At 41.1% G+C, this 26,043-nt stretch overlaps 1 protein-coding gene across 1 annotated transcript in view; it reads right to left on the reverse strand.

Moving 5' to 3' along the window:
* The window catches only part of PTPRQ (protein tyrosine phosphatase receptor type Q), a 1,423,303-nt gene that overhangs the window by 498,613 nt on the left and 898,647 nt on the right, over positions 1-26,043 (reverse strand). The window contains exons 34-35 of the mRNA XM_069227528.1: positions 21,078-21,238; positions 15,135-15,280 (exon numbers count right to left, since the gene is read on the reverse strand). Coding sequence (XP_069083629.1) covers positions 15,135-15,280; positions 21,078-21,238 — 307 coding nt within the window. The remainder of the gene's footprint in view (positions 1-15,134; positions 15,281-21,077; positions 21,239-26,043) is intronic.

Raw genomic sequence — 26,043 nt, forward strand, 5'->3', positions numbered from 1 at the left:
TATCCTTTGCGTGTTAGCTTCAGGTGTTAGGCCTTTGTGCACTTTGCCCTGGATGTCTTTTATTCCTTTGCTCGCAGCATAGAGCCTCGGTGCACTTTGCTCTAAATGCTTTTTATTCAGCTTCGTACTGTTATTTTTCGAATAACCAGTTCTACGGTCTTGTTTTATTTTTTATATCACACTGTTTAGCCTACTTCAGCACTGGAGTTTTCAATAACACATTCTTGTTCACTGTATGCTTCAGTCAAGGATACAGTCTGGTACATTGCCGATAGACGTGGTAGGAGTTTAGTCTTTGGCATTCTTGCGTAGGGACATTTTGTGATCACATTGACATGTTAGTTATAAAAACACATCCTTGTCCTAAAACAGGCAAGATGGAGATTCCGACCAGGGAACCACAACTAGACGCTGACTGCCTCGTTGCAGATGCTGAAACAGATCACAGGCCTTTTCTCTGGTATGATGGTTGATGGCTTCCCGGGGAATCTTAAAGGCAAGTTAGTAGCTTAGCATGCTGTGCTCGAAATAGAACTAACTGAGAGAGAGAATAGAATCTATTAACACCATGATAGCGTTATTCTTATGTTTCACTCTCCTCGTGACTATTTCAATCCTACTGTGTTGTATGGTTCTGGTTAATGCGGCTCACGCCTTAATATCTGAAATGCAGTAGTTTTATTAAAACAATCTATAAAACTCAAACTGCCTTTGTCATTTGTATATGAGATCATACTGTAAATGAGAGAGCTGGTTGGGATCTGTGTGACCACGACTTTCCTGAGAAGTACTAAAGATGTCATGCGCTCGGCTGACCAATCATCCCTTCCCCATGGGAGAGATGAGGCACTGGCAGAGGTCCTTCTAAGTGGGTCAGACTTAGTCCCCCACCCCAGGAACGATCCTGCTACCAAGAAATCCAGTAGTCTCATTTAGGATAATGAGAGCCCACGCGACAAGCTGGTAAGGTGTGCTGGCTAATGGTCTATAAGCAGCACTGTCATTGTGTAAGGGGATTTTACCAGAAATGAAAGAAAGTACAAATGCTGCGTTAACCACACATTTAACATATTCATTTGTTTAGGAAAGCTAAGTAGACTGTAAACCAATTTGGCATTGTGAATTACAGCACATAATTCACAGTTAGGTCTCTTTTCTGAAAAATATAAGCTTTGAAACTACAGGCAGACTTTCATAAAGAAGGCTTATCTGCACAGTATATACAAACCAAAATCAGATTTACAATGTGTCACAAGCCATTTAACCTCACATAATCTCCATGCCATCAGGACTCTTCAAGAGGATGACAGCATTGTCATCACACCCTCTGATAAGGGTAGCAATGTTGTTGTCCTCTCACGGTAGGATTACTTGGACGAGGGACTAAGACAGTTGAATGATACCTTATCATATGTGAAGATTGATAAAGAATATGGAATTAAAATACCTTGTGACTACATTGAATAAAAACAATCTCAATCCTCAGTTTACACATCAATATAGCCATTCCGTCCCTGCATAGACTTTCAAGACATCATGTTATACACCAAGTGCAATAAGACTGAGGGATCTTTATTTAGAAAACCCACAATAGGAAATTCCATCGTGTACAGTCTCAGCTTTGCATGTTGCCTGCACCTAGTGGGGTGTAGCCCTAAAAACACTTAGCCCGGTCCCGCCGACATGCTACTTTCACCCATTCATGCGCAATAGATTACCGTAGAGATGGGCATGCTTTTCCTTTCTGTGTGAGTGCTGCTGATGTTTGGTGCAGTGTGTTTTCTCTGGTGAGCGGTATCGTTCGCATTTATATCCCACTTCCTGCTTCAGTGCCGTAAAGCCGTCCCAAACCTTCACGAGCACGGGATCACATGAACTCGTGCTGGGGATTTTTGTCATTGAGACACATCCCCATAAAAGCCACAGCTGATATTTTATACATGCTTGGTTTTATTTGTTTTTCATCTTAGGAGAAGGATTGTCCCCAACGCTGGCTCCATTTTCCCTCCCGTGTTACCCTGGTGCAGCATCTGGTATCCCTGAAGGTCCGCTGGAGCATCACAACTGTCCTGCAATCCTTTATTGCTCTGCAAGGGGAAGATGATGAGCCATTATTTCCTTTCCCTCTTGTTCTTTCCCAGGGCGTTCAGTGACCCATCCTCGCATTACAGGTCAGTATACTGTGCCAAGTGTTTTGGAGAAAACCCACACAATACCCAGTATACAAGAAAAACAACACAAGACTATTGTGTATGCTGTTACTGGTTGTTTTTGCTTTGCCTTGGACCTGGACAATGGCTAAGGTCCTCCTCATCCTGGCTTGAGACTTTGATTTTTCTTCTTGCCATTTTTATTCCCATGAGTACTTACCAGGAACCCAGGATATTTTTATATACATGGTACAAGGATTATAGGATTAATAACTATTGATTTCTGGTTATGTTAATTATTAATGAGTGTTGAGCTTCATGTATTGGAGGTGGATCGTAGGATTTTCATGGGCTATGTTTGTATGTATATTTATCTTCTTTTCTTGGAAGGTGTTTTTTTTGGAGCACAGTGGAAGTAGAGGGTTGTAGTATGGGAAGCCAATGTATGCCAAGGAAGCAGGTTCCCCATCCTCCACACGTTGGCATCATCTCGCAGACATTTGTCCTTCACCCTATTTATCCCCCTTTCCCCTTTAAGGCTGCTTACCCATTCTCAGTATTATTCGAGGGGTGTTGGACTTGGCATCCTTGGCATGGTTTTCCCTAACTTTTTGCCTTTGTTTCCCATGTTGTTGATGTGTGCTGGACTCTGTTGTTGCTGTTTTTGTTACTTTGGGCACTTTACAACAGCTACCCAGTGCTAAAGTGCAAGCACTCCTATCTAAAATGTGTATGTAATTGGTTTTCCATGATTGGCATATTTGATTTACTGGTAAGTCCCTAGTACAGAGCACTAGAGGTGCCCAGGGCCTGTAAATCAAATGCTACTAGTGGGCCTGCAGCACTGGTTGTGCCACCCACATTAGTAGCCTTGTAACCATGGCTCATGCCAGCCACTGAAATGTCTGTGTGTGCAGTTTTAAACTGCCAGTTAGACTTGGCAAGTTCACCCACTTACCAGGCCTAAACCTTCCCCTTTCTTACATGTAAGACACCCCTAAGGTAGGCCCTAAGTAGCCCCATGGGCAGGGTGCAGTGTATGTTTAATGTAGGGCATATACTAATGTCTTTTATATGTCCTGACAGTGAAATACTGCCAAATTCGGTTTTCACTGTAGCAAGGACTATTTCTCTCATAGGTTAACATGGGGGCTGCCTTTAAATATGATTAGAGTGTAGATTCCCTTTGGGAGCAGATAGACATGTGGAGTTTGGGTTTGAGATTGTGTGTTTGAAAATGCCACTTTTAGAAAGTAGGCATTTTCTTGCTTAACCCATTCTGTGACTATGCATGTTTGTGGATTCCCTGTCTGAGTTAGTTTGACAGTTGGGCTGTTGGCACCTCTCTCTAGACAGTGACACAAAGGGAGGTGGGTTGTAGCCTGCATATCCTGATGATCCATCTGTGCTAGGATTGAGGGGAGAAATGGTCACTTACACATGAAAGGGCTGTGCCTGCCCTTACACAACGCAGTCTCCAACCCCCTGCTGTGTGTCTGGGGCCTGGACTGGGCAATGCAGGATCTCACAAACAAGAGAGACTTTCCTTTAAAGTAGGCCTACTTCAAAGGCTGAAATGGGTATAAGAAGGGCACCCAAATCACTGAAAATTAGATCACATCTGGAAATCAAGAGGAACCGCTGCCAAGGAGAAGAGCTGAAGAGCTGAGGTAAAGTGCTGCCTGTGACTGTGCTTTGGGGAGCTATCCTGCAGTTGCTGTTCCTGCCTGTGAAAGGGGACAAAGACTGGACTTTGTTGTGTATTCCCGCTTGTGAAGAAATCTCCAAGAGCTTGAATTGAGCTTGCCTTCTTTTGTTGAAGTCTCTGGGCTATCAAAGACTTTCCCTGCCAGCACCTGGACTCTCTGCTGAGACCTCTGCCCTGCCAAGTGGTGCCCTAACCAGTTCCTGGGTCCTTGAAAGGTGAAGCTGGCAGACCAAGACTAAAACCGCGTAAACACCAGAGACGGCCGAGCGGGGAAAATTTCGATGCACCTTCCGAGATGCGGCTGAGAAAAGATGCCTGTCAGCTTCGCGGCTGAAATCTATGATCCACCTGCATCACGGCTGGAAGATCGACGCAACACGGCTGGAAAAACGATGCTCAACACCCGCTGACGGGGCTGTTAACGTCGCAACCCCACATAGCTCGGTTTTCTAATACCGTGCGACCAGAAATTTGACACAAACCTTGCAGGATGCAGAAAAACAACGCAAAGCCTGCCCGGACCCGAGGTGCCTGTCTGGATCGACGCATCACTCTCTTGCGAAGAGGAAAAACAATGCACGCTGACCCGACCAGAGGAAGAATGACGCACGGTCTTGCTTGCGAGTGAGAAATCGACACACCGCTGGCCTTTTCTGATGCACACTCACCTGTGCGTTGTTATTGTTATTTTTTACGCAACCCAGGTACTTTTTCACACTAACAGTGTTCCCACTGTTTTCTAAAGGATTTAAGACTCTTTTTGCTTTTTAATTGATAACTTGACTTGTGTATGTTAGATTTTTGTCGTGTTGGTCTTGTTTTGTTTAGATAAATATTACCTATTTTTCTGAACCTATGTTGTGTCATTTTGTAGTGTTTTTACTGAGTTACTGTGTGTGTTGGTACAAATACATTATACATTGCTTATGAAGTTAAGCCTGCCTGCTCATGCCAAACTACCAAGGGGGTGAGCAAGGGTTAACTGAGGGTGATTTTCCTTACCCTGACCAGAGTGAGGATCCTTGCTTGGTCAGGGGGTAACCTGACTGCCAACCAAAGACCCCATTTCTAACAAGGGGCATCTAGGAATTTAGCCTGTGGGCGAATGGACAGACTATCTTCATTCCTGCGGATTCTGTTCTATGGTTCTGTAAGTGGGGTCCTTCACAGTCATCCTCCCTCCTTGAGATCTGCTATTCCATGTGGGGAATAGCCAGGAGGAATTGCAGCTCTGAAGATACATACAAGCAATGTAAGGATTAGATGTAATTGAAATTGAAGGTTCAAGGATATCCTATGAAAATCTTACTGGAAGTAGTCAGGAAAGTGGATGCCAAACCCCAGGAATGGGTTTTATTTTGGGATAGAAGTAACATGGCCCAAAAATCAAATCAGCCTGTGAGGTTTATAACAACATACAGTACACAGGCATTCGAGATAGAGCAATTATAAATAAAAATGAACATATTTTAATGGCATACAAACTGGTAATGACAGTGGCAGCCAATAAACCACTGATGACATTAAAATAAAAATGTCCCTCAAAGATACATAGGTACACTGTATCTTGGTTTCACAGACTACATACATGATTTTGTGTGGAGACTGCAAAGCCAGTAAAGATAGAAATACCACCACTGAATCTGTGGACCCTTGTATTGAATGTAAATACAAATTTGCTTTTTACATCACTTGCCGCACAGAATACGCTGTCTATTGCATTACATGCTCTTGTCTTAAACTGTACACAGGAAGCACAATCGTTCTTCTGAAAAACAAAATATGAATACATTAGACCAATAAATCATGGAGACACTAACTACAGCTTAGGGAAACATTTTAAAGAATTCTACAACAGTAAATGGCCCAAATTGAAATATTTTGGGGTAATGTTCGGGAACACATTAAGGAAGGTGAAGTTAAGGACGGTTGAATCTCGGGTGAGGATTGATGTCAAAACACTTTTTGGATTAAATGCAATGAAGAGCTATTTGTCCATCTATATGATGTATGTAGGACTGGTATTTGTGTGCCTTAACCACTGTGGTGAAATCAAGCAATATTTTCCTATAAAGATTTACCATTCATTCTCTTTCTGGCTCTGGACTACTCACTTTTTTAGGGCTAATAATAATATCATATATAAGTTCCAAGAGTGATTGTACTGTGGACCCTGTCAGAGGCAGATACTATGTGTGCCGACAGTAATTGGTCCATCTTTGTACCATATGAAATGCAATTTCAGTGCTAATTGAGTTTGTAGGCCTAAAACTCTTACAACAAATAAGAATGTAAAATACACTGACAATCTGAAGAAATGTGTAATGTTTTGTAACTTATCCAGCTAAATATGACTACTGTTGTCTAGAAATATGTTTACTGGTAGACTGTTCGTGATCATTAATGCAGTAAACAATTGTACTTATGTTCTGCAGGGCAGATTGTGAAAGAGATCACATTTCATTAATACATTAATGGCATAGAAGTTAGCATATGGTGACTAATTATTCTACATTTAAAAGTCTAACACAGAAATTAATGTGAAAATGTAAAATGTGCATGTTAAGGTGAACTATGTGGCTGACACTCGTATTATGCACTACGTTTTAACAAGTTTTGCGTTCATATTAAATGAAGTATTAAAATGGGGTAGCATTAAGATTTTTTTATTCAAACAAATATTAGCGTTAGATGAATATGAATTAAACATACTTAAATTGATTAAATTAATTTTATTAATGCAAGTTACATATGTGCAGAACAATGAATGCTATGTTTAGAATTGCTCTAACATGTTGTAAATAATGTTAGCAGTTAAATAATTTCCTTTGCATTTTTGTTACACAATAGGTTTTATTAATGTATTAATTGTATTAATGTGTATTTAGGCTTTCTTAGCTTAACTAAGCCGAAAACATTAATCGTGCTGCAGTAGTAATAAATCAATCGTTCAATCTGGTCCCTTTAACCAGAATTTTCTTTCTAGGTTGCTGATGTGATGTTGAATATCCTATTGTATTGAAGGCAAGGAACATGTTTGTTAATAACTATGTTGCATTTTTTGTTCCAGCTGTTGAACAAGGCAGGACATTTATGATTCCCATGAAAATGTATTAGTTCATTTAGAGTACCATGAGAGAAGGTCCTGATGTTACAAACAATAATATAATGTAATATTTTGTATAAACTGTATGAAATCATTAAATTGACAATGCACTTGGTTGAAAAGATATGGAATAGTTGCAAACTTGGTGGTGCCAGCCGCAGCCATTAAACACTAAATCTGACACCTGAAGTGAGCCCCATTGAAGAATCAATGAGTGGATCATGCATACTTCTAATGAGTGAGGAACTATGGAAATTGAGAGTTAAATCTTGTTGGAGTTAGCTCGTGTTGGTGTGAGTTGGTCCTGATGTGCTGAAGATGTCCAGCTGCTCTCTGCTTCTTCCAAATCCCTTTAACCCTTAGCTACCTTCTGAAGAATAACGTTTTAGTTTTTAATTTCCCTATTATTGTTATGTGGTTCATTGCTAATAAACCAAACTAATTATGAACTACTGATCTGTCCTATGTGGAGCCAATATTCTGCACTGTCCTGATGCTGTTGTCAAATGATGCTGGAAGAAAGTGATCATTCTAGCTGACGAAACATTGCTGTCTGCTGTCCCATGAGGAGAGGCTTAACTAAATGTGGTTTCTTGTTTCCTTTTCACCTTAGTTACTTACACTAGTGTCACTTTTATAGTGAGCTGCTTTAGTTAGATGTTTTGCCAAATTATTTTTGTCTCTGTTTTATTTTTTGCTTTTTTCCGCATGTGTTAGCTCACTCCCACACATGCAAATCCTAATTTTGGTAGAGATAAGGATGGCCCAGCTCCGTAATTTGATTGTTAAAACTGTATTTTGATGAATTACCGATGTCACCGTCATCTGCTTTGAAATCTGAAATTAACGTGCACATGGTATTTTTGCTCAGCTATGTTATTCTTTGAAAGTGTTTAAAGCATTGATGTCCAGTAGGTTAAATCTTTTTAAACATTTTGGTCATTCAATGGTTTTTATGTATGTTTATAGCTTACTTTTGCACAGTATTATGTGACATAAATTTTGGGATTGTAATAAAGCTTTGAAATGTATTCAGTTTGTAGTATGATGTGGGTTTGAATTGTTTATGGTGTGTAGAATTGTTTACTGTTTTAGGTTATTGATTTGTAACAATGATTCTGACTACTACACTCTTTGAAAAGTCTAAAGATGTAGTTGACCGCTACTGGTGGGAATAGTGATGGTCATCAGCACACTTGTGGTTTTTGAACCCGAGGTGGGAAGAAGACTCGAGCGCACCAGCATTTGCAATAACCATTAATCAGCATTTATCACCGTTTTTGACAGCCCACCTTTGACACTTACAACGGATTACTATTATAGTCTTTAGTTTTGACCTACATGGCCCTTATATAGTTTTTAACTTCACTGTTACAGCCACTTAAGTCTTTCGGGTAGGGTCTAGTCTGCTTTCTATATCTCTGAGTATAGCTCGAGATGGAATATCGAATGTAGTACACTAAACAGAAATTTCTGCATGGGTGAAACGTCTTTGCGGTAGTAGATATTTTGGGCTAACATTACACTAATATAGTGGGTCTACTTAGAACCAGGGAAGAAAAATTTGCCCTAATTGAATATATGTTATTTAGGCATGCGTGGACACTATATTCAATGGACAGCAACACATGGACAAAAAAGGATCATGGACTAAATCTTTCTCTTCTTAGGGCAGAGGAGAAATGGAAGAAAAATAATTTTAGCAAAATCTGTATATTTATTCCAACCTGAAATTTAGTGCTGACAGCGGCAGCTGCCGCAAATCTCAAGGGGAGGGGAGGCCAGAGGGAAGGAAATAAAAAAATAATAAAAAATAACATACTTGTTCCCATTGCCTCCACCTGCTGTGTTGCTCCTCTGCTCTTCTTCTGGTGTCCCACCATTCACCGGGACACCAGCACAGGCTCTCTAGCAATTCTGGCACTGCTCTCATACTAAACTTAGCATGAGAGCAGCATCAGGATTGGTCAGAGTGGCTTGGACTGCTGCTCAGACACTGCCCTGAGGTCAGTGCAGATTCTCCAGCCCAGCTGTGTAGCACAGCCAGATTGGAGAAACCTAAGTGTAAAGATGTGTTTGGCCAGCCTGAGATGGCTTCCCAAACACACATGCTCACTTAGTGCACAGATTCCTCTCCCCTCTCCACCCACCTGTGGCCCAGCCCGCCACTCCCTGCACCTGCTGATGGCTGAGCCAGCAGTTGAAACATAAAATTATAACAAATATCTTAGTCGGGGTAACACCATTGCGAAGGAGATGCCCCTGAGTCCCAACAGTCCAAAGAAACTCAAGGAGGAAATATCTCTACTGAACAGAAGGCGGCTGTGTGGTACACCCCATTGGGAGGGTATTTATTTGGCTTCCTCTTTGACATTGATAGTATCACCTGAAACCCTTCACACTGGTGCATTTCAATGAGATCTGCTGCTAATCTACTCATACCACCGTCTATAAGGAAACTAATTAAAGGCTGTATATGTTTTGTTACTTCAATTTAATGCTGAATCAGAATTCATCGACAGTGACAACATAGATCAGGTCCAGGTTCGTATGAGAATGGCTGTATGAAAATTAAGCCATGATCACCAGCTACCAAGATGGGCTCTGCCCTGCATGAAGGATAGGCATTAGGTCCTATTCAGTGGGAATTATCGGAACTTTTTTAACGCAGGCTAATACCATATTTTCTTGGGATTTTTCCTCTGCTCAAATGGTGGTTTATGAAAAGGTCATCTTCATGATAGGGGAGGCCTATCAAATAAATAGTATAAAGATACTTCAGTAAATTCTGATATGATTCCTGGCCCAATTTAAAGCATCCTTAAATAAGTAAAATTAAACTAGTCCGCATTTACACTTTAATCTACACCAATGTGTTCGCATTAACAAGTGCTCATTAGGTATTACAACCCTCACCCTTCAGTGGGAAATGCTGTTATGTGACTACTATTGTTCACGCAAAATATCTGATGAAAGATGCAGCTCAGCAGGGGTGCTCTAACGCCTGACGCCACTGCTTGTTCGGAAACGATGAGCTCACTCATTTTGGGCCCCAGGAGTTATATTTAATTTTCTCATTTTGACCAAGGGCAACAGAGATAGTGAGAAAATGGCAGATGATGGAGCATGGGGGGGGGAGGGTATAAAAACAGTGAACAGAGGATACTGAAGGGTTACAAAAAGTTTAGAAAAGATAAATAAAGGGCCAAGGAGTGCGCGGTGGTGGTGGATAAAAGAGGCACGAGGTGGGATCAGGAAGACACAGTCTTGGTTTTCAAAAATCTGACCGTCAATAGCCCCGGCGGAGAATATTTGAAAACAACTTTGGGACCAGGCACTTGCTAGTTTACAAATTACGGGGCATATTTATACTCTGTTTGCACCGAATTAGTGTCATTTTTTTTTACTCTAATTCGGTGCAAAACTAACTCCATATTTATACTTTGGTGCTAGACCCCTCTAGCACCAAATTTATGGAGTTAAAGTCATTTTTTGAAATTGGAGACCTACTTTGCCTTAATGAGATGCAAGGTAGGCGTTCCCGTGCAAAAAATGACTCTATGGCCTTAACGCCATATTTAGGGGCATATTTATACTCTGCGGCATATTTATACTCTGTTTGCACCGAATTAGTGTCATTTTTTTTTACTCTAATTCGGTGCAAAACTAACTCCATATTTATACTTTGGTGCTAGACCCATCTAGCACCAAGGCCCTGATTTAAACATTTTTTGCACCGCATTAACGTCATTTTATGACGCAAAAGTGGCGCAAACTTACAAAATATTGGCCCTTATTTATACTTTTTGCTGCAAAACTGCACTAACTCAGTTTTGCACCAAAATGTTTAGCACCGGCTTGCACCATTTCTGTGCACCAGCCGGGCACCATATTTATGGAATGGTGCAAGCCGGTGCAAAGGGTAGGCTAGAGTTTAAAAAAATGACTTTAGTCAGGTGGGGCTGGCAGTATAGAAGAAGAGGGTTTAGCACCAAAAAATGGCTTTAGACAGGTTAGAGTAAAAAAAAATGACTCTAACCAGATTAGCGTCATTTTATGGTGCTAAACCTACCATGCCACATGACTCCTGCCTTAGAAAAGTCAGGAGTCATGCCCACCACCCCAGTGGCAAGCACAGAGGACAGGGGTCCACTGGGCATGGCCATTGCACCATGTGCCATGTATGGGGGCCCATTTCATGGCCCCCTATGGCACTTTCAAAAATAAAATGCACTTACCTGTACTTACCTGGGATGGGGTCCCCCATCCTCGCAGTCCCTCTAGTGTGGGTGGGGGTGCCCCTAGGGCCTAGGGAGGGCACCTCTGGGCTTATTCCATTGTGTTCCACCATGGAAATAGGGCCACAGGTCCCCTAACGCCTGCCCTGAACCTGGTCTTAAAAAATGTGGCAAAGCAAGCTTTGCCCCATTTTTTGACCTCTCCTCCCTCCCTTGCACCATTTTTACATGGAAGTATAAATATGGTGTTAAGGCCATAGAGTCATTTTTTTGCACGGGAACGCCTACCTTGCATCTCATTAAGGCAAGGTAGGTTTCCACTTCTAAAAAATGACTTTAACTCCATAAATTTGGTGCTAGATGGGTCTAGCACCAAAGTATAAATATGGAGTTAGTTTTGCACTGAATTAGAGTAAAAAAAAAATTATGCTAATTCAGTGCAAACAGAGTATAAATATGCCCCTTTGCGTCAAAAAAATTATGCTAATCTGGTCAGAATCATTTATTTTGACTCAAAACTACCTAACGTCATTTTTCTTTAAGCTAGCCTACCCTTTGCACCGGCTTGAACCATTCCATAAATATGGTGCCCAGCTGGTGCTAAAAAATGGTGCAAGCCGGTGCAAAACTTTTTGGGTCAAAACTGCCTTAGTGCAGTTTTGCACCAAAAAGTATAAATAAGGCCCTAAGCACTATCTGCCTTTGGGGATCTCTGCTTCTGACCTGTGCATCGCACCTAGCAGGGTAAAAAGTCAAACAAAATGGTAGTGAAGTTTATGATAACAGTGGCAGAGCACCAGCAACAGAGGCGTCCTTGAGTTTTTCCTTCACAGAATGTACACTTGTCAGTCACTTTAAGATATTGTTCAGAAACTAGATCATATTTTTAAAGAGCCCCATTTGGGCTGCCTGGAATTCTTGTTGTTCAGCAGGGCCATTCCGTCCTTAGGTTACCTAATCTTTTAATACCCTGGCACCAGCGGTCTAAGCGTCCTGCTGCTCTGTATTAGCACTCACATGCAGGAAATCCTGGCTGCTGTGTCATTAGGTTCAATTTTCACAGCCGCAAAACTAAACTGCAACATATGAAAAATGTACAGTACGAAAAATCACATTTGGTCTCCAAAACCTACATTACATATATTTTCCTCCGACGTTCGGCATTATTTTTAGCATCATGAACTTCAGCTGAGAAGCGAATATACAAAATAATTGCTTAAAGTGGCTTAAACTTAAAAGACAAACCCTTTTATGGTTTAATAGAAAAACAGCAGATTTCATTCTATCAATCAGTGACTATTTTTTTTTTCAAGCGTCACAGTTCGAAAGGAAATGGAAAGCAATGCTTGAAAAACAAAGAATATATAAATGGCACTGTACCACAAAAGGACCTTGAATTAAGTAAGCATGATTCCCTTTGTATAAATTCATTAAACTACAGATTTTGTGCTGATTGATAACTTTTATGTTATTTCATCCAACATACGAAGGCGAGCTATTCGTCAAAATGTAACATAGAGGCAAAGGTTTGGAAGCACACATTGTCTTGAGTACACCACGTAAGTTTTTCTACTACAATCACTTATCTGTATCTGATAGTTATAATAAATATGCAGAAAGATAGATATCCACAGCAGATAAAGCTGCCCATCTAATTGCCCATTTTATTATCTAGTAGGTTTGTCTATCGCTCAGTTTGTCTCTTTGGCTACAATTTCAGTTGGGGTATGTCTCTGTTGATTATTATAGTGATAAACAGGTTTATTTCAATGCAGTGACCGAGAGTGAGGAGGCACACCTGGAATCCAATCCCAAAATAGCTTTCAGTCGTGTACGATATCCTTGATGTGACAAATTAAAGAAAATGAAACCAATATGGTAAGTAAAAAACTAAGTATATTTTAGGGATATATTACACAACTATCCAAGATTTGTCAGCAATTAAGGTTAAAAGAATATTTAATAAGGTCTGCTGTTCACAGAGGGTTTATTTGGTGGAGAAGTGTGGCTCAATGGTTAGAGCAGCAGACCCTGAAGCAGAGATCTGGCTCAAGACCAGGGTTCAAGTCCCGCTTCGGCAGGTCTTGGGCTCAATTCCCCTTGACCAGATAATTCTCGCCTCGGTGCCTAATCTAATTCATGGGTCCCACTCTGCAACTCTGGGCAATAGCTTGCTTAATCTCCACAACGGCCCCAACAGCGCTTGGATGCCTGGCTTCACCCTGGGGGTGCTCAGGAGTGGGCGCCTCACAGGGAAAAGCCAGGAGGGGTTCCATAGCGGTATGAGTACAGCGCCTTGAGACCCTAACGGGTGAGTAGTGCGCTATACAAGTGCTAATTTACATTTTACATATACATTTGATATTTCAGGGGACATTTAGAATTTGGCAGGATGGAAGCACTGCAATGAACTGACAGTGCTTATGTCCTACCAAGCACATGGTGCACCATCACTCATTTAGAGGTGGGTAGCTGCTCAATTTCTGATGGCATCAGCAGGCCTGCATCGGAAACATGACCGCAGGTGCATGACGGGCATTGCAAATTGGATGAATAACAACTGTCTAAAACTCAACACAGACAAAACAGAAGTGTTGATCTTCTGGTACACCTCCCTGTGGAACAACTCCTGGTGGCTTACTGAACTAGGACCAGCACCCACTCCATCAGACCATGCTCGCAACCTTGGCATCATCCTGGATGGCAAGCTCACCCTGAAAAACCAGATCAATGCAGTGTCCGCCTGATTCCACAGTCTTCACATACTCTGGAAGATCTTCAAATGGCTCCCTGTCAAAACAAGATGAACCATCACTCAAGCCCTGTTTCCAAGCCGGCTGGACTACGGAAACACACTCTACATAGGAATCACCATGCACCTCCTGAAGAGAGTACAGATCATATAGAATTCAGCAGCCAGACTCATCCTCATCCTCCCCAATAAACCTACAGCACTCTTACCTCCAGAAGTTTCCTGGCTTCCCACTCAGAAGAGATGTCAACTTAAGACGCTGATTCACGCCAACAAGGCCCTTTGCAATCAAGGACCGGCATACGTTTACCACCACCTGAACTTCCACCAGCCCTCCAGGCACCTGCGCTCTGCTTCCCTTTCCCTTGAACGCACCCCCCGCATCTGCTGAAGAAAAAGTGGAGGATGCTCCTCCTCCTACCTCATGCCAAAATCTTGAAACTATCTCCCTCTTTACCTACAGACCTCATCCTCTCTTTTGGAAAACAGGAGGGCTCAAGACCTGGCTGTTCAAGTGAACCCCTCAGCAGCTATGTTCTCAGTGCCTGAATAACCTCACGGATAATCAGCCACACTCTATAAATGCTGTTTGATTGATGATTTGAAACCTGTGACAGATTGGCCATCAGCCACAGAACTGGAAGTGTCCCTGTCATCTTTAGGGTGGGATTACTGCCACTGAGTTACCCTGTCTAGGTCCAGCAAACAAACAGATACTTGTGCACATGGAGAAATCATCTCCACATCAGGGTCACTCATTTGTTGTTTGACTTAAACAAACTCCTGCTTTGGAAGTTGCTTAAGAAATATGTAAAATAAAGCTGAATATACAAATAAAACATGGTACCCATTCAGCATTAAGCTGCCTCGACAGTGCAATCTCTACATCCACAAATACAATGTAGGCACATAATTTCCACCAGGGAGATCGAGATATCAAGTGTGGTGTGATGTGAATGCCAAATGGGAGGTTGATAGTGATTCTGGCCACAGAGCTCTGAATCGTATTAAGCCTTGTGGTGTATAGTAAGCGATCCTCTGGTTGGAGCTCATGGAGAAGGCCTCAGTGATCCAAGTGGGTGACATCAACAAGTCATCCACAAAAGCCTAGATCAGCACTTCAGTATTTTGCATTTAGTCCAATGACTGATTGAAAATAATATACAAAATGGTTTCTTACCTGCATAAATGTGTCTGAGCTATTCTTGTAGTAAATTGAGTAGTACTGAATGATCCCATTGGGCTTTGATGGAGGGCTCCATATTACTAAAATTGATGTAGATGTCAAGTTTGTATATGAGACATTCTTTGGTGGATCGCTTGGTGCTGAAAAAATTAAAATACAAACAAATTTACTGCTGCAGTCAAATTCCTAGTTACGAAATGCTCAAATTCCTAGTTGAAAAATGCTCAAGTATGATGCGCCATAGAAAAAAGGATTATCTGAGCTATCTGTCAAATTTCTTGCTATTTCAAAGTTATCCTTTAACTCATATTTTATAGGTACAAAGAGCCTAAGACGGGGAAGCCAGATATAGGCTGGGAGTTCATTAGAGTTAACCCATTTCCTCGCTATTGCAACTGACACTACCCTCTTCTATTTCCTGGGAGTGTGCACACTAGGCCTTATTTCATTGACCAGAAAATCCATTAGGAAAACCTTTGGCTTGAGCTGCAAATGCTTCAGAAATGTCATCAATTATGTCATTTAACATGTCATCAATGATACAGGGACATAAGTAGTGCATGGTAGAGGAGCAAGTGATAGTTAACTCAGTAAACTGTAAACAGTGAATTTCTGACACTAGGAGGTATATAGTGAGCTACATCTAGAGAAAAATTTCTATAGCTTCTCTACTGCTAATGAGTGCAAACATTTGCGTAATGCTTGCCCTCTTAAGGAGGCTTGATTGTATTGGGGGTGTGGGCTCTCTCTGTGAAGAATTGACCACAGGGAAAAGGCTGTGTGTACTGGTGTCTTCAGAACTTAACAGGGTATGAGAGTCTGTAGGCAGAGGGCTCGCCATGAAAAATTGTGCACAGGGCAATAGTTGTGCACAGTAAGTGCTCAGGACCCAATTGAGTTTGGGTATCTGGACAGAGAGGACTCTCTGTGAAGAATGTGTGCACCCAGCAAAGGATTATGTAGTAGGCGCTTGGCCATCTAATATGCTTTGGGTTCATAACTCTAGCCCAGTGTGTCATGGAAACCCACCTCATCCCCTTGAGTAAGAATTAAACTACTCTGTCACATTACACTGTGAGAGGCAAGTGCTGTAGAGGAGTATCTGCTTATCCAGCTTGGAGTCCAAAAGTCCTAAAGGTCAGGGGTGAACATCTCCAATTGATGCAACTGGTGCACAGTAACCAGCAACTTGGTGTTCTCATGCTCCAAGGTGTTGTAGTAAATCTAAAAATGAGCACATATACACATGTATTTTCACCTTTTTGACCTAGGCCCATAGATGTTAAAGATGAGTGAAGTCTACCTTTAGGATGTGTGAAGGGAAATGTAGACACAATGTTTCGAAAGGGAGAAGTTAAAAAAAGTTTATGGAATTTCCCAACATTTCACAATTGTATCTTTTTGCATCTGTGTAGTTTTTAGATTACTGTTCTTACTATTGTAGTTTGTGCAAATACAATTTCAAGTAAGACCACTTATCTCTACATGACACTATGTTACAGGGAAGCAACAACCAGCATGTAGATGTGGAAGTCAAGTTTATTTCATGAGTATATGCAGGCAGCCATTCATCGAGACCAGAGCCAATGTCTGCTCGTACCACCCACGTTACAACTGAATCCAAACCAATATTCCATCAGAACGCTGATGTCACTAGCAAACGCGGCACAGAGGTGTAGCAAACCGGCACAGCACAACATCGCAAGACATAACACACCTTCCTTTTTTCCACCTCATAACAATATAAAAGACAATTGAGAAAGCTGCAAATATATAAAAAGAAAGAAGAAAAGAAGGAAGAAAACATTTGAAAAAGTTTGAAAACAGGCTACAGTAACAAGAGTATACAAACAACTCAAGAGCACCTGCGATACAGATAATGAAGCAAATTTATATGCTAATCTAGTACAATAAGGCAACTCAAATTCAAGTTAAAACAAAGTCTTTGAATCTTCTAGGGATCCTATGGATAGGTTCTCTTGTTGAAGCAGATTCATTTGTTTTGTCCCCAATAAGCTCAGCACATTCAGACCTCCTCACTTTTACAAACCATGCACAATTCCACCATCGCCCATTCAGTATTTTCACAGTGCATCCACCTCTGCCCACCCCTTACAGCTGACAGGGCATTACCAAATTTTACTCTTCTTTCTTTTAACACATCTGGACTTTGTTAGTTTTACATCTACCCAATCACTTTTCTCAAAAGTTACAGTTTTGGTTCCTTTAATCACATAATAGCTCTTTTTACTTCTTTTTGCAAGGCTTCCAGTCGCATGCCACTCACATTCACTGTCATTGTTAGGCATTCACCAGGTGTGGTCAGACTGAGCATACCCTTTAGCCCATTCACCACTTTGCACATCGCCCTTTGGAACACCGTGGCAGCAGAATCGATTCCAAAAGGCACTCTATACAGTTGTTCGCACATCACCCTTTGGAACGCCGCAGCTGCAGAAGCGAGTCCAAGGGACATTCTATAAAATTGGTAAGCACCATTGGGCATGAGGACAGCTGTAAGATGTCTGGATTCTTCTACAAACACCAGTTGATGGTATGCAGATCGTGGATCAAATATGGAATATACACTCTCACCTGCTGGAGTCATATCTTCTCCCCTATTTTTGGCAGTGAGTACCAATCCACCCAGATGGCTTGATTTAAACTCCTGAGATCAATACACATCCATAGTTCATTGTTGGTTTTGTGCTTTACCACTATGGGTGACAACCACAGGGATGATGCAACAGGCTCAATCACACCCTCCTTGCATAGATTATTCAGCAATTGATCCATTCCTTGTCTTGGCACCCCTTTCAACTAATGCTTCACAGCAATGCTCCCCTCCTTTAATTTGAAAACATGTTTGAAACCTTTCAGCATTCCAGATTGTTCTCCAAAAACCTCTGTGTGTTTTTCCAACAGGAATTGTAAATTATCAATTTTCATTTCAGAATGACTTTCTGCAATAGTTACAACTTGGTGTATGCAACCTGGCTTGAAAATAATTCCAAAACAAGCCTGATGGTGCCAACCTAGCATGCTGGTCCACAGTGCACGACATAAACCTTTCCTTGCACCTCATGACCTCTGAAAAATAGATTACAGTTAAAAAAAAAAATCAATTCTAATACCATTATAACCCAGAGACGTGAAATCAGCTTGCAACAACATCTCTTTGATATTGCTGTTAATTAAACTATCTTTGGATATAATAGTGATTTTGGTTTCAGAGTTTGTTAGTAAAGGTTCGATCACCTGCCAATCTTGAATTCCTCTACCAGAGATTTGGGTACATTGTCTTCATGATCCGTGACACATTACCAGGAGCTGTTCATGACATTGGATACTTTCTCACATTCCTCATATATAAATTCTGGAATTTAGGGCCAAATGTATGATGCAATTTTGCAGTGGAAAAAGGTGAAAATAGCCATTTGCAACTGCAAAATGGCCTTGTACAGTGTACAATCCCTATTTTGAGGACCAGTATTCAATTACCCACTCACAAAATAGGGATTGTGACTTGCAGGGGGATGTATGATTGTTTTGTGACGGTGAATGCGGTCACAAAACAATCACAGTTAATACCAATTTCAAATTGGTGTTCACCCATTCACAAATGGGACACCTTCCCCCTTTGTGAATGGTAAATGAAATGTGTTTTCCAACAGACCACTGCCTACTCTAAAAAATGTAAATACAATTTTTTTGTTTTCATTTTTGAAATGCATCCTATTTTCCTTTACGGAACACAGAATGCATTTTTAAAAAAAAATGTTTTATTGAAAAGCAGTGGCAGATATCCCTGTGAGTGCGACCATACAAAACTAGGTCGCAAATTGTGGCCTGCCTCATGAATATTCATAAGACAGGCCCTTGCAACTCAATTGAGAATTGCAAACAGTGTGGTTAACACTGTTGTATATTTTGTTTTGCGACTCGCAATTTGTGAATCACAAATGTATCACGAGTCGCAAAACAAAAGGTCGTACATCTGACCCTAAATCTTAAGATTTGGAGACATCCTTTTCTTTTACTCTCATGCATAACAGTAAAATATTCATGTTGTTTGTTAATTTTTGGTTAGTCTCTTCTCTCACCAGACTCAAACCACCTTTCTTAGAATTCATATGGCACACACTAGCAAAATAACCAATGACCCTGCACTTGTTGCATTCTTTAATAACCACAGGACACTGTTTAGAAGAAGCTATATGAAACTTAGATCCACATTAGAGCAAATGTTGCCAGCCTTAAAGGATTTTCTCTTATCTCCTGGTTTGTTCACACTGGACTTGTTTCCTTTAACTAGCAAACTGTGTCATCCATCTTGTTGAGTACTTTGGCAGATTTCTTTGAGTCCTGAATGCTAACTATTTCTGTAGATTCATCTAATGGCGTTTCTTTACAGGTAAAAACCTTTCTTGTAGGTGTTTTATTGTGACACTGAGTTACTAATCGGTCTTTAATGAACTGATCCGTGAAGGTTCTAAATTCACATTTTGCTGTAAGTACACACAATGAGGCTACATACATGTCTATAGACTGATGCAGATTGTTCTCCCAAAAAAATGTCTCCTTACAGCCAAATTTGAAGGCTTGAAAAAATGCTTTTCTACTTTCTTTACTGCCTCCGCATACTCATCCAGGTCATCAGTTTCTTCCAGTGTGTATCTTGTCAGGCTTAAATTTAAAACCATCAATGTGCATTAAAGGCTCTAAATTATTTCTTCCAGGCAATAGTTGGCTCTCCTGGATACTGTAAGAATGATGTAGGGTTGATAGCTTGCATCTTCTCCGTAGAGGTTTCGGTTAATCAAGCTGACTCACAGCCTGACTTGGAACTGAAAGTCACTTTAATAATAAAAAAAAAACAACAGTGAAAGATAATGTAGAAAATGCCAGATAAATATGTGACCATCAATACTGAAATGCTAAGAATTAAAAGAGAAAATATGAATTGCAAGCACTGAAGAACTGTCCAACTTGCAAGAAATACTCTAACAAAAACGAAGTGGTAGTAGAAAAATATTTTTCTGTACTTATTTGTGTGCCTGACCTTGCGAGGCCTGCATCAGGCAAATTAAGATGGCTGCTGCAGTATTTTACTGTGTAGCTGTGAAATATAGCTCAGAAATACATTGACCTGTCCCTTGTTTGGGACAGGTCAGACAAGATAAAATAGCTGCTGAATACCCATCTGTTAGGGTCGCCCCCATAGGTACTTTGAACAGCAACAACTCCCAAAACGGCAGCCGAACCTGTGCATTAGACACAGGCAGCTCTAACAATTCTCAGAAGGTGGTGCACACAGTTACGAATCCAACCATCATGCCTGCAGAAACCACAACAGTCACCTGCAATCATACAATAAATGTGACCTGAGTAGCAGGAGTTGTCAGTCCAGTCCCTACACCACAGCTTGACAGGTAAGGAATGCTCTTCGAAGAGGTCAGCGGTTCCTTTTCTTCATTGCCAGTGTTTTAGGAGAGACAGCAACTGGCATTTAGATATGCAAGTCAAATGTATTTCATAAAAGGTCACAACATATGCTGGCAGCCATTCGCCAACCATAGAGCTTCCGTCCAACTTAAGTCATCGCCTGCCCGTTCCACCTGTGCTCGAACCAAATCCAAACCAACATTCCATCAGAACGCCAATGTCAAGAGCGAAAGCGACACACAGGTGTATCGAGCTGGTACAGCACAACACAGCAAGACAGAACAGACTACCAACATGTTTTTATGTAAAGGTTTGTGATTCAATGTGTAGTTGCAATGAGAGCCAAATAAGAAGTAATGCTAATGGATCTATTCTGAGTCTGAAAAAAAGGAAATTAAAAAAGGGATGCTACATGCAAATCTATACATAATAAATAAGGTAAAACCCAACAGTGTCAGGTATCTTAATGATAAACAGGTCAAATATACTCACCTCCCTCAGATGTCCTGAATCTCACAGTTTCACTTTTTGTTTTTCCAGACCCAAATCTGGTACTTGCTGTTATATAAGCATTATATTCATTATTATTTTCCAGGTCTGTCAGTTGTAATGATGTTTCTGTTGAATTTATATATCTGTTTGAAAATTCATTCCTAAAAGACATTTATAAATGTGTCAATCACAATATTAAAATAAAGCTTACGACATGCACAGAATTAAGGAGCCAAAAGGAAAATGAGTGTGGGGTGTTATGTAGAAACCAGTTAGTATGGTCATTGTTTTGTTCTTGCTTGTGATTTCAATGCCGAAATTAATATGCAAACCTAGAAATCTGCTGCTGTTTTTACCAAGTGAATGCTACCTTCTCTATAAGGAAATGTATGAACATTTAATGTGCAATGAAATGTTAATTGTTAGTTGAGTTCCAAATAAAAATATGAACACTGCAGGTTTTGCTGGAAAACCAACTCTATGGGCATTATTATGACTTCAGTGGACAGAAAAGCCCGTCCACCTAAGTCCCGACAGGTAGGTTCCCGCCAGTGTAGCAGCCTTCCCGCCGGGCCCGTTATGAGTTGTCCGCTGGGTCCAGTGGGAAATGGCCTACAGCACTGTCTCTGGCTCGTAATAGAGCTGGCGGCAATGCTGTAGTGCGTAGGGTGCAGCAACACCCGTCACAATGTTCACATGTCAAAGCAGACAGTGAACATTGCGAAGGAGCTGGCCAAGGGGGCCACCGCTCTACACATGCCAAGTGCATGAGCAGTATAGGGGTCCCCCTGGGGCACCATGCACCCCGTCTCCGCCAGCCATTTCATGGCAGTCCTACTGCCAAGAAATGGCTTGTGGACAAGGGAGTCGTAATCCCCAGGGCAGCCCTGCTTTCACGATTAGGATCGCCAGCACCGCCTGAATGACTTCAAGTCATAATGTGGCAGTGCTGGTGGTTCGACAGCAGCACTACCGCCACAGTTGTAATGTGGTTTGACTGTCACCCTGACCCTGGCAGTCATTGGACCACCAGGGTCGTAATCTGGCCCTATGTCTCTTAAATGCTGCGTTCATCTGTGTATTTATCCCAGATTAGCTAACCCCACTACAGCAACTGAAAACCTTGTATCACTTTGTCAAGTAAACACAAAAACAGCTAACATTTATTTAGAAAATAAAGCAATGCTGCGCCTGTCTCCGCTACTTCTTCTGACCCATGATCACCCATTTTGTGCCCTCTAAAAGGGCTAAATAATTTCAACATTAGTTATTGGCAAACAAATATAACTATAAAAATGAATATGGAAAAACATGTTCAAACTACAATCCACTTCACAAAAAGAAGGGTATTGGAGAAGCAAGATAAATCCCCAAAATGTCGAGGTTCCGGGCCGCTCAACCTCCAATCTCATTAATAACAATACTATATATGTGAAATACTTTATAAGACATTAATAGGTCACAGTAAACAAAAGTAAACACAAGGAGAAAATCAACTTAGTAATATTTCACAAAAATAAATGTTTGGCTAGTTGTCCCATGAAGCCCTACAGCTGCTCCCCTGATTCACTACCTAACAATGGTGGCCCTTTCTTCTTGTAAAGGATATCTACAAAAGAAACGTTTCACCCTAATGTAACAAATCACCTACTTGTATCCCACAAATCATTCCTACAAGTTCACACACAAAAAAAAACTCCTGTGCACACAATACCAAAATGGCTCCATAGTACATACTAAACTATACAAAAATATAATTACTAGTAAATTGGAAACATGAAAACACATTAAAATATGAGAATAGAGACTATATCTTCATGTCATAAAATGATTTTAGAAAAATAGAATCCTCTGACCTCATTGAGGATTTTCATGAATGACCTATCTGATCCGTCACAAGCATCTCTGATAATACTGTTTGGTTGCATATAGTCTGAAAAGGTTAGACATAATCAACAGTGTTTGCACCAAATCACCTTGGCTAGAGCAACATTTCTTATCCCAAAACCTTCACCATAGGTGATTCTCACAGAATGAACACTGCGAGCATGTACAGCATTTTTTTTGTAGCCATCTCCTTGTGAAAGAGAGCATCTTGTGGAACTTAACTATGGGTATCTTTCGACTCCTCACAGTGGGTCTCTTTCAACCATCACTCTTCCCAACACACTTGGCATTTTGTGAAAACTAACAATAGGTGTCTTTCAACCCTTACAATTGGCCTCTTTCATCCCTCACTTATCCCATCACACAAGTCATATTGTAAAAATAACAATGGGTTTCTTTCACCCCACACTCATCCAAACACCTGCACACCCTACAAGAGCACACATGCAAAACTACACAGTATGCAACGTTTGAACTCATTGCATACCACAAATAAGGAAAGCAACCATACTTCCTCTCAGAATTATACAAATAACGGACCTTAGCATGGCATTCTACAAAGTTTGAACGGCAATGTGTAAACTTCCCACATTGCATTGATGTAAAAACAATTCTGCGTAGCATAAAAGATTATTCACTGGCTGCGCGTTTTTAATCCTCCTCTCTGGTGAACAACGTCTTACCCGAACTCACATAGCACAATGCCAATAGACACAAAATCACAGAGTCTCTCCACTACCTTACTGGTTGCTCAAGTGGTCCCCTGCACTGCCAAGGCCTAATCCCTTTCCATCAGGAATGGTATCCACTCTAAAACCAACACCAAATGCCACTGGATACACCTCTGAGAACGCTGAAAGTTGTTCAAAAATGCTCTTCAGTCCTGTTAAATAAGTATTGACTGCCTACTCACACTTGTGGCTAAACAGGGTCAGACGGCCACTGTGCACATTAAAATCTTTATTCCTTTATTCAGATTCCAATGCATGTCATATTCCACTTCCTGTTCCATTGTTTCCTGTTTCCTGTTGACACAGCAGTGCACGATCAAGCTTCTAGGCTGTTACATCCATGAGTTGCCTTCAACGTGAACATCTTACATGCCTGTTATTTTGAACAGCCTTTGGGTCCTCGCTACTGGCGCATTAGCACATGTGTGTAATTCCATGAACAACGCATGCCAGTCTCGCAGCTACTGCGAACGCCACCAAATTACCATTTTCTCAGATTGTCAGGAGCAGCGCATGGCAGCCTTGTGGCCAATTCAAATGCGGCATTACATACTTGCACTACAATGATAAGGAGACATGTGCTTCCCCACCCCTCAGAGGCTCACTATTGCCTTAGACACTGGACCTATTAAAACAAATAATTCTATGGTTCACAATGCCTGCCCAATAAAGTCTCCAGAAGGGTCAATCTCACCCACCAGTATCTCTTTACATGCTGCCAGTTCACTCCCCGCAGATTTTTGCTAAAGCAAATGAAATGCTGTACAAGCTAACTCACACACTGTTTGCACGGATTACACAGGTTATGTCAGTCACGCTTAATCTGCGTACTTCGGTCAAACACCCTTACTCTTGTGTTGACGGTAGGCTGTCTGGCATAAAAGACACTCCTGGGACTTTTGGGGAATTTCTCTTCTCTTCATAAGGCTTCAACCTCTATTTTCTTTGTTTCTTCGGTCTCTATATGCATTGTCTCATTTCTAAAACATCACCAGTGCTTAAATCAATGATATGGTCCTCTTGTAGGCAGGTCAGGTAGCCAATCATGTAGGTTAAAGATGTAGATGTATTAAAAAGTCTCTTAGGTTATAGGTAAATAGGTAAATGCCCCACCATGAGCAGCATCCTTTCTGCTCAGCCAACTCTCTCTATCTGGCACTCTTACTAGCACAGACACCCATCAGCATTTCACTACATCACAAACACACACACACACTGAGACAGACACACACACACATATTGGCTGAGCACAAGGGAATTGAGTTCTAGGGAGAGGCTGCACTCCAGCAACATCAGATCATAACAGATGGCCAGGCCAGTGCAGCTCCCATGACTCCATTAAAGACTCTGTGACATAGGGGCAAAGGTGTCTGGAGGATAAATTAAAGTAAGACTACGCTAGAACAGCAATGAAGGAGAGATCAAGTCATTTCTCATTGTTGCATAGGCAAATAGTAAATAATAGAGCAATGAGGTAGAGAAACGTCTATATTGAAGGATGGAGGGACCATGGTGTGTAAGTTGAGTCCAAGTGAATTCTTTTGAGAAAAACGGAGATGAAAGATAGAAAGAAGAGCACACATTTGTGAACCATGTGTACTAGTTGCAGGGATCCTACATTAGAATTATAAATAAACCCCGGGATATGCTTTCGGGTGATTAGCATGCTCTACAAATCCAGTTAACATAACAAAAGTACACTGTTCAAGCACCCATGCATTTTGTATTCCCCATTTTTGTGTGGGTATTTCTCATGAAAATGAGAAAATCTACTTTGCTTCTATGTATGTTTGTATTACTGAAATAGAGCAGAGATGCTCAATAGCTGTCATCAATTAGTAGCTGGGAGTTCCTAGAACCTTGTTGGCCCCTTTCAAGCCACAGCCTTTGTTGTCTTACACTGGCTATGGCCACTTCCAAAGCCATTCTCAAGTTCATTATTTCAGAATCAAATAGTACTGCTTGAAGCATGTGTCAGGAATCAAGCTTCAGCTTATGCTGGGGCCAAAAGAGAGGTCTGCATATGGTGCAAGATACTGGTAAATTAACAAACTTGGTATTTATCCTTAAGCTGGTTTTTCAGGAGACACTGCTTTCCTATCACACGGGGGCTCTCATTTGAGCAACATACATCTACAGTCTATTTGGCAACTCTTGAAGAGGCACAGGGACATTTTAACAAATTAATATAGCCCTGACACACGTTTGAAAACTGGTTCTTGATCCAGTCCTGAAAAGACATGGAGAAAGTAACAATAGGGGCCAAAATATGTTCACATTATATGAAGCCTACTCACTGCATAGCCTCATATATATGAAGCCAGTTATGAGGAGAAATTGGAAGACGG

Source organism: Pleurodeles waltl, chromosome 4_1 (genome assembly GCF_031143425.1).
Source record: "Pleurodeles waltl isolate 20211129_DDA chromosome 4_1, aPleWal1.hap1.20221129, whole genome shotgun sequence".
NCBI lineage: Eukaryota > Metazoa > Chordata > Amphibia > Caudata > Salamandridae > Pleurodeles > Pleurodeles waltl.